The sequence below is a fragment of the Physella acuta genome, unplaced genomic scaffold, assembly GCF_028476545.2.
Source record: "Physella acuta isolate Inbredline_101_S28 unplaced genomic scaffold, ASM2847654v3 ptg001105l, whole genome shotgun sequence".
NCBI classification, from domain to species: domain Eukaryota; kingdom Metazoa; phylum Mollusca; class Gastropoda; family Physidae; genus Physella; species Physella acuta.
Window position 1 is genome coordinate 124,058 of NW_026732622.1, and position 10,570 is coordinate 134,627.

The 10,570-nt window shown below is 31.5% G+C and overlaps 1 protein-coding gene across 6 annotated transcripts; it reads right to left on the reverse strand.

Annotated features, from left to right (window-relative positions):
* Positions 1-680: 680 nt before the first annotated feature.
* Positions 681-10,128, reverse strand: LOC131955810 (zinc finger protein 883). Of its 6 annotated transcripts, none has more exons than XM_059320092.1 (2): positions 9,974-10,128; positions 681-2,911 (listed from the first exon to the last, which is right to left on the reverse strand). In XM_059320092.1, the coding sequence occupies exon 2, from the start codon at positions 2,867-2,869 to the stop codon at positions 824-826; it is 2,046 nt and encodes a 681-aa protein (XP_059176075.1). In that variant the 5' UTR covers positions 2,870-2,911; positions 9,974-10,128; the 3' UTR covers positions 681-823. The 6 variants fall into 6 exon arrangements, with proteins under 6 accessions (XP_059176075.1, XP_059176070.1, XP_059176071.1 ...); XM_059320087.1 differs by lacking the exon at positions 9,974-10,128 and adding an exon at positions 9,216-9,298; XM_059320088.1 differs by lacking the exon at positions 9,974-10,128 and adding an exon at positions 9,203-9,298.
* Positions 10,129-10,570: the final 442 nt, after the last annotated feature.

Consider the following 10,570-nt stretch of genomic DNA (forward strand, 5'->3'; position numbering starts at 1 on the left):
GTCATGTCTTAAAAAAATAAAAAATTAAACATCAATAATAATCATAATAATAAATTGTACCTTCTGTCTTAAAAATTTTATAATTTTCAGCTACTTTAATTAAACTTGCTGGATTCAATTATCATAATTATGATTAACTTAACGGGTTATATAATTATTTATACAAAATATAGTTACATAAAATGCAATATTGAATATAGAAAAATTTTGAGTAAATATTACTTCAATGAGTCAAATTATAATTGTACATTTAAAATCTTGGTGCTTATTAGTGGTTAGTATTAATGTATGGGTAATGTAAAGGGTAAGAATTTAGGCATAATTTTTTCCAAAAATCCTGAACAAAGCTAGCAATAACAACTAGTACAATATAATATGATATGGTGATTTATGACATCCATTCTTTCCATGAAGTGTTTCTTCCTTTGTGTGAATATTTAAAAATTATCACATTAATTATTTTTTAATTAACTTTTTAAACTTTGAATTTCATGTTTAGAACATACATGCACACATTTTAAAAACATCAGTTACAAATAATACATTCATTTTACTTATCTTCAAAATGAAATGTCTGGATAACAAATTAATCATTAGTAATACTTTGTAGGAAAAATACTATATGAAGAGTATTATATCATGTATGACAAACAATGGTGTGTTTTCAGCCTCCACAATAATTTTATATACAGATAATTAAAGACCCTTGTGAAAAAGAATTTAATGACCAACAACACATTCAGCTGGCTTAAGCCCTGAGTGAAAATTTGTGTGTGTAGATAAACTAGACTTATGAGCAAACCTTTAATGACAAATGCCACATTCATATTGTCTCTGGTAAATGAATATTTTTATGTCTAGATAAATTACTTTTATGATTAAATTTTTTGTGACACACATCACATCCATATGGTCTCTCTGGTAAATGACAATTTTTATGTGTAGACAAATTACCTTTACAATTAAATTTTTTATGACACACATCACATTCATATGGTCTCTCTGGTAAATGAATATTTTTATGTGTAGATAAATGACGTCTACTATTAAATTTTCTATGACACACATCACATTCATATGGTCTCACTGGTAAATGAATATTTTTATGTTCTGATAGATAACCTTTATGACTAAATTTTTTGTGACACACATCACATTCATATGGTCTCTCTGGTAAATGAATGTTTTTATGTGTAGATAAATTACTTTTATGATTAAATTTTTGGTCACACACATCACATTCATATGGTCTCTCTGGTAAATGAATATTTTTATGTGTAGATAAATGAAATTTACGATTAAATTTTTTATGACACACATCACATTCATATGGTCTGTCTCCTGAATGAATCTTTTTATGTTCTAATAAATAACCTTTATGATTAAATATTTTGTGACACACATCACATTCATATTGTTTCTCTGGTAAATGAATATTTTTATGTCTAGATAAATGAACTTGATGATTAAATTTTTTATGACTCACATCACATTCATAAGGTCTATCTCCTGAATGAATATTTTTATGTTTAGATAAATGATGTTTACAATTAAATTTTTTATGACACACATCACATTCATAAGGTCTATCTCCTGAATGAATCTTTTTATGTGTAGATAAATGACGTTTACAATTAAATTTTTTCTGACACACATCACATTCATATGGTCTCTCTGGTAAATGAACATTTTTATGTTGTGATAAATAACGTTTATCACTAAATTTTTTATGACACACGTCACATTCATATGGTCTCTCTGGTAAATGAATATTTTTATGTGTGGATAAATTACTTTTGAGATTAAATTTTTTGTGACACACATCACATTCATATGGTCTCTCTGGTAAATGAATATTTTTATGTGTAGATAATCTAGATTTAAGAGCAAAACTTTTATGACAAACATCGCATTTATGTGGCTTGAGACTAGAATGGATAGTTATTTTATGTCTAGATAAATTACTCTTCTGAGCAAACTTTTTATGACAAACATAGCATTCATATGTCTTAATTCCAGAATGAATATTTGTGTGTGTGGATAAACAAGACTCTGAAGTGAACTTTTTAGACAAACTAGACTTATTGTATACCTGTTCTAGGTTTATTTTGTTAATATGTTCACCCTGACTGATCATAACAACTTCTTGCTGATAAAAATCATGACCATATGGATTCACCCTTGTGTGAATGTTTATGTGTTGTTTAACATGATCAAAATGGAAAAATCTTTGACAACACATATCACACTTGTATGTCTTCAGTCCCTTATCATTGATCTGATATTCTGTTGGGAGATTATCAATTAATTTTGTATGCAATAACTTCAGTTCTTTTAATTCATTCTGAAGATCTGATTTTAAAACTGCTAAATTTTCTTTAAAATCAGTTGAACCCAGTGGGAGAAAAAGTTGTGACTGCAATTTGAAACCATTTTGTTGTTCACTCTCCAAAGATGAAATTGTTAATATTTCAGGTTTTATATCTTCAAAAATTGAAAATGCTGTTGATATATTTGGTTTCATGTCTTCAGAAGATGAAAATGATGTTGGGTTATCTTGTTTCATCTCTTCTAAATTAAAAAAAGGCTTTGTTTTATCAAGTTTTTTATCTTCTAAAGCTAAAAATGGCATTGTTTCCTCCAAGTATTTGTCTTTAACAGTTGAAAATTGTGTTGATACATTTTGCTTTATATCTTCAGAATTTGAAAAGAGTTTTGATATATTTGTTTTTAATCCTTCTGAACTTGGAATAGCTGATATTTCTTTTGATTTCATGTCCATAAATGTAAAGATTTCGTCACTCAATTCCTGTTTAACCATAAATGAACTCTCCCAAAGTATACTATTAGTGTCCTTGGTGTTTTGCATAGCTTTAGATTGATGAATTATTGCACATAAACTGAAAATAAACTGAAAAAAAAATTATCTTCATTAGAAAACAAAATTAAAATTTCTTTTTTAAAATATATTGATTGCATTTAAAAAAATGTATAAATATGTATGTTTTAGCTTTACTATATTATATAACACCATAGAATTTTTTAAGTCATAAAAATGATCAAACAGGTCTTATTGAGCTATGGTAACATTTATTTTAATAACTAAAGTGTCTTTTATCAATCAGAAGTTTATGAATAGATAAATAGTTAAAAACAGTGTTCACGCCTTAGCACACCATGGTTGGGTGGCACAGTGCACATCTGTTAACGAATATCCCCAGAGTTTGAATCTCAGTAGGGAATCATATATTCATGTTTTCTTTGTCTTTAATAATGAAAGGGCGACTCCTTTTTTTTAATTTCTCGTATATACGAAGTATAGAGAAAGTCTTGTAATCGTGCAAAAAAAAAGTCGAGATTTAAATCTCGACGTTTTACACCTGTTTCCGAAAAACATAATTTTGCAATCTTGTCTATATGTCTGTCTGTCTGTGTGTGTGTCTGTCCGTGTGTAAACACGATTACTTGAGTACCGTTACGACTAGGTTGATGAAATTTCATATATAAGTATTTTATCAAAATCGTAGATCCGTATCAACTTTTGAGCGATTTCCCATAACCGGAAGTGGTACTTTTCCTACTTTGAATTTTTCAAAAGCCTATAACTTGAGTACTATTTCAGATAGATAAATGAAATTTCACATGTAAGTAGAAGATCTAATTCTCTACCTTCTGTTGAATTTTGAGTAATTTCCGTTGACCGGAAGTAATAATTTACGCTATTTCCGATTTCTCAAAAAACTAATGTAAATTTTTAAAGAACTAATAATATTGCGTACTATTATGCACTTTTTTATTTGGCGTTCACTTGGAGTGCACTTCTTTTGTCTACGAGATTTTATTCTATTTGTAAAACTAAGTATTTAAAATGGATTAAAAATCATGTCTATAGCCCAAGTTCCCATCCCCTGTTATTTTATATAAGAATATTCGAGAAAGTTTTGGGGAGATCACTCCCGGTTTATATTGTTTTTTATATTGTTTTTCTCTATATAATTAGTTACAGTAAAATCTACTTTTTAAAAAAAAAGCATAACATCAAACTAAAACAAGCCTGCAAAATTATTAACGAAAATTAATCTAATATTAATAGGCCTATTATTTTAATCATTTTTTAAATTGTAAATTAATAGTCCTTGATGAGATTTTTGAGAAGGGCTATGAGTCACTAAATAAGCATTAATATTAAATCAATAATATTATTATTATTAGGCTAATATATGTATATTTTGAATATTTTTGGATCTAATTTATAAAACATTGTAGATCTATTAGGCCTACTAATTTCTATTACCTACCTAAAAACCTACATCTACATATTTAAAGTAAAGTATGAAATAGTAACTATCCATTTCAGTTTTAGAGTTTTACATACATAAAATTATTTCAAAATAGGCCAAAGTCAAAGCTAGTAATGTGAAATGTGACAGAAACCCTAGCCTACCACCCTGTCATAGTCCCATAACTTCATAAGCCAAAGGGATGATTATAGATACTGGTGTCCGATAATGGAATATTCTTTAAAAATGGGGTGTTGGGTTGTTAGTAGTATTGTAATCTCGACTAATTTTATGGTTAGAAATTAGGGTTAGGCATATGGTAGGACCAGGGTTGGGGTTAGGGATAGGGTTAGCATTGACATTAGCCAGCCATGTGTGCATTTAGTTAACTATCAGTAACCTAACACCCCTTTTTTAAAGAAGATTCCATTATCGTACACCGGTGTAAACATTCTCCCAGCCAATGTCATGACCCTAATTTTGAATTTTTAATCATAGGCTTAATAGAGTCCTTGTATATAAAATCACGTAACGCAGTGTACAGGTTTACATTCAAAATGATGATCTGTGCTGTAAAAGGTTGCGATACTCGAAGTGGCAGATCTAAAGGGGTTCCTTTATTACGACTACTAAGGTCTATTTTACACCGAGGTGTCAGAGATCGACACTTAACAGAGCGTAGACGCCGTATAATTATTGCAGCGATGTGAGTGAAGCAGCGGCAAATAACAGGCGAATCTGTTCTTGACACTTTGTTTCAGGTGACAGGAAAAGTCACAAGGAAAAAAACACAGGAAAAAAGCCAGTCTTTGCTAGGAAAAAAAGACAGAAAAAAGTCACAATGGAAATCTTTTCAGAAAAAGTGTGATTTATATGTTGTAAATAAATCCACAAAAATCCACTTATTTTCCTTATAAAAGTCATTTTTTTTCGCCGCCCCCCCCCCCCGCGTGTGGACGTCATAAATGGATGACCCCTATAATTCATAAAAGTATTAACAAATTCCATGCAAATATATATTTGTGACTTTTTTTCTGTTTTTTTTTCCTGTGACTTTTTTCCTACAATCGGCTGTTCAATTCCCTGCATTATGAGGGTCTTAAATTATATAACATGCCACCCAGATTGGCTGAGATCTAAGTGGTTATTACCCATGAAGTATATTAGCCGTTTTAGTGTGGGTTTTGTAGGACTTAAGTGGTCTCATGTTTATTACAGTAGTGTGGTTCTACTATATCTATTGCTACTAAATCTTGTACATTACCAGAGAATCTAAAAACTACACTAACCAGATCTAGATAACCTATAATATATTACTGCATTTTATTAGATTTGTCTACTTAAATTCTAAAAGGCAAACAGTATTACAAGCAGTATTTTTATTTTGAATTTTCTGCCACATATTTATATCATCTACGAAACTGTCAACAACAGTATAAGGATCTTCAATTCCTAAGAGTTTAAGTTTTTTAACATGTTCCTTTTCCACTGGTGCAAGGATCTTTACATGCAGTGAACACCCCCAACGCTGACGAACAGCTGATTGTATTTATTGCCGGTGTACACCACCCAGACATGCCTACCCCTGTCAGCCAAAATTAGGAACAGTCATGCCTTAAAAGAGGAGTTTGTAGCCAAAAAGAGGAACATAGGCGCAGACGCTACTTTACTAAGTCAAAAATAAAAAATAATTAATTAAAAATTACTCTAAAATATAACTTGATCTAGTCTCTAGGCTACATACTGCTTAATGCCAGCTTACATTAAAAAAATAATTAACCAGTAACCTGAGACCCCTCTAATAAAAACCATAGCTTTTAAATAACATTATTGATTTGATTATTTATGACTTGCTATGTTTAGGCTAGATCTATAATTCTATATGAATAACAAATGCTAAAGGCTTCATGTAATAAATGTAATATAAAAATATAGGGCCTAATAAATAATAATGTTGTATCTAGAAATAAATTAATGAATTTAATGCTAGTCGTGATTTTATTGTATTTTATTTTTTTACCTACATGTTATTTAAGGCATTAATTAACTCTACAATTTAATTGCCAATACTAAAAAGAACGTTCAGTAGCTAGATTGTCCACATTGTCCATAGACTTCTAGATCTAGATCTAGTCTAGCTGGATCTAATCTAGATCTAAATCTAGATCTAGTATTTAAGAATACTTGTAAACATTGTAAGTAAACTAGGATACGGAAATGTATGCCAAAGCGAGATAATAGATTTTAACTTCCTTTTTTCAATTCACTTTATTACCTTTATTAATAATTATTTTTTTTAATTCGGAACAAACTGAGTCAAATCGGAATGACGGAACAATGGACTTTTTTAGGTGAAAAAGCAGGACGGTTCCGATTTTGGCGGGACGGTAGGCATGTCTGACCACCGTGATTTAGGTCAAGTGTTTGCAAGGACTCTATTGAAGTCTATTGGCTAATGACTAACTGACTAATGTAATAAATCATAATCATAATGAAATGTCATGAAACAAAATCTAGACTAGACGTCTATGTCTAGTTTTCTAGACCTAGATCTCTATATCAACTTTTTTATTACTGTGCAGAGTAAAATGTAAAATAAAATTACTAGATACGAGAAAAATGGCCCGTTGAGGAAGGATACAATGGGCGCTAGTTTGAAAGTGCTGTTTATTTTCTCGAAACAAAAACTAAAACAAAAATCACCACCTTAATTCAATTTAACCGGAAACGAAAAATAACACTGAAAACGGATTTTGATCCAGAATTGGTTCTTTAATCGAATTTAAGCTTGAACACCACGTAGTTACTGCACATTAATACTAAATATAGTTGTAGCGATACCCTTTAACCTTGAAACTAATCTCAATCATGACAAAAGTCACATTTAGAATTTCATTTAGGGAGACTCTACTCGCCCCCCCCCCCCCAATACACACACATAGCACATCTACTGTGCCATTCAATGAAATAGAATATATATAGAAAATATACTTTACCAGTGTCCGCCCCCTGCCAGAAAATTTAGTCCACACGCACCCCCGAAAATTTCAAGTCCCCCCCACCCTCAGGGGAGGAAAAAGTCTGAAAGAAACACTGATCGTATTTGTAGATCATATATGATACAGACTAAAGGTAGAGCCTACTTCTATAATTTAGACTTGTTACCTCATTTCCTACTTTTGGCCGATAAACATTCAATGTTTACTCGAAAATCAATGACGTCATATTGTGTGCACAACCCCAGATTTAGACTATTTCCTTCTATATGCTCCATGTGACGTCACGTTTTCGCTTTGCCCCTACTAGAAGAGAAACTCTTCACGTGAAGCACTTCATAACATTAGACACATAATTTAGGCCGCAATGTCAGTATTTTTATTATGGAGTATTGATGACGTCATTTCTTTGAGGGGTTCGGTATAGACGCTCTACTGGAGGGGAGGGGGGGGGGCTTAGCCCCTTACCCGGAGAATTGCATGAAAGAAACTCTGCATGCAAACCACTTTTAAGATTTGAAAAAAAAAATTTTAATTCAATGTTTACTCGAGAATCAATGACGTCATATTATTGTGTGCACTCTCCCTGCTTTCGACTATTTCCTACTATATGCTCAATGTGACGTCATGTTTAGTTTTAGTTTTGCTATGAAAGTTTTTATTTTGCTTGTGTTTTCTCTATAGCGTTATTGTCAGATAGATACATAGATAGATAGTAGATACTAGATAGATAGCGAAACTATTATTATAGAAAGATCTAAAATAAAAAAAAGTAATTAAGCTTTTTAAAAAGCCTCCATATTGAGTCAACTATATAGGCATAATATTATGGTAATAATTTAGGTACATAAAATCGCCCGCTAATTAGTATACTCCTACAACTAACTACTCACTACTGTCAGTACTAGTCATGTGAAAAACGATCATCAATGAAGAAAGCGTAAACATTCTATTTTTAAGTGTGACATAAAAAAACCAGTCATAAATCTAGCCAAATGATTGGATTCTTGCGCAGCACACATTTTCCCGCGCCTCGTTTTCACCAAACAAGAATGTAATAAATGGTTCAAAACCGCGAGAACGAGACTTCACGAATCGAAAAGCCTACTTTGTAGGACGCACTATACAAGACAATCATATTTAAATACATTTTCATACGAATAGAAATGAAAAAATAATATTTTCTTACGATGGCTGCTGTTTTTAATAGCAACTTTACTATCTCGAACAGGGTTGATAAAAATTAATTTCAGGATATTTAAATTGATTTAACTATAAATATTAAATGGTGATCTATTATTCAATTATTTATAATAATAATATTTTATCAAAATATACGAAAATATACTCATATTTCATTACATATTCATTAATTCACTCTCTCCCACATTACTAGTTTTGGCCGAATTTACGACGCTAAACTAAGGTTTTACCGAGGTCAATCCTGACCTCCTACCACCTAAGCATTGTAAGCAACGAGCCGGGCTACTAGATTCTAGATCTATATATATATCTAGACTCTATTTCAAATTTTGGTAATCTATCGTTTTAGGTACGTAAAATCGCTCGCGACTAGTAATGTGAAAAACAGGTGACTCCTTACAAAACATTTTAATAATTATTTCACATATTGAGGAGGATTTATGTTTTGAAAAATACAAAAATGTTTCCTTGTTTCATTTATGTACCTGTTTTTAAACAATTGAATTAAAACTTTTCAGTAATAAATGAACACCAGCGATGTTTCCAACAGATGCAACCATGCTCATTTAAGTTAATCTACTAGCAGCCATCTTGTTAAAGTTTTATTTTTATAGACCTAAGTTATGGCGCGAGATTCAGGCGGAAGTCACTCTATTTTACTTGTTTCATTTGTGTACCTGTTTTTAAACAATTGAATTAAAACTTTAAAATAAAAGTTGTAACTTTTCAATAATACATGAAGACTAGATCTAGATATCTAGCGATCTTTTCATCAGATGCAACCATGCTCATTTAGTAGCCATCTTGTTTAAAGTTGTTTTTTTTTGTAAACTTATAGTGAGAGCAGGGGAAGCCACTCTTTTTTACAAATGGCTGCTGTTTACATATAAAATAGAGTATAGGCCTAGTATCAGTATAGGGCCTAGATCTATATTGCCGATTTTATTATTGCCCTATTACTATAGCCCTATACTATATCTATCTATCTATATAGGCCAGAGTTTCTTCCAGGCATCTCTGCCCCCCCCGAAAAAATTTTACCGCCCCCCCGAACGGAATGAAATTTATATAATTTATATAGAAAATATATATATTATATAGGCCTATACTTTTAGTTTTAACAGTGTCCGCCCCCCGAAGAAAGTTTACCGCCCCCCCCCCCCCGAAAATTTCAAGTGCCCCCCCCCCCCCCCGGAGAAAAAAGTCTGGAAGAAACACTGATATAGGCCCATTCAAAAGTTTAACGCGTTCTAAATCTAATTTTCTGTCGGCCATAACTTTAACAATACGTCCGTTTGCTGTTTTTATTACGTTCCAACACTTAAAATCAATTTTCAACTGTCTTTTTCATTTAGTTTTACAATAAATTTCTCTAGCTCTACAATCTGACCAAGAAAGTTATTTATAGATCTAAAAATATCATATGGCCAAGCAAGTTATTGATAGATCTAGATCTAGAATATAGGTAAAACAAAAGATTAATTAGATACATACCAAAGATTAATTAGATAAAAATACAATCCGTTTTATAATCATAATACATTTTTAGTCCTTAAATAATTGATATAAATCTAGATCTAGATTTATCTAGCTAGAAAAGGTCTAATGATTAGATCTAGATTCTAGATCTAGCAAGAGTTACGCAAATACTAGACTTTAGGGGCCATCCATAAATGACGTCACGCTTTTTTTTTGATGATTTTTACTTCCCCCCTCCCCTCTGTCACACGTCGTCACAAAAAGCCAGACCGACCCCCAACCCTAAAATGACGTCACACCTCAACCTACAACCCACCTCAAAATTGCAGTTGAATTTTTTTTTAAACATCGATATTTTTCCAAAATCTTGTCTAAACTATTAAAATTGATTAAAACAGTTATTAAAACAGTTATCTAAAACGCGAAATAACGTCTACAATTCGTTTTCTAACTAACATTGCTTTTTTATAATGCAAAAATGTGACGTCGCAACATCTAACCCCCCCCCCTCCCCCTCATCACACATCGTCACAAAATTACGAACCCCCCTCCCCCCCCTACGAGTGTGACGTCATTTATGGATGACCCCATTAAGCAAAAGAGTCGTAGAAT

Coding starts and splice junctions, on each gene's coding strand:
- LOC131955810 (XM_059320092.1), bottom strand. CDS start 2,869: ATGCAAAACACCAAGGACACTAATAGTATACTTTGGGAGAGTTCATTT.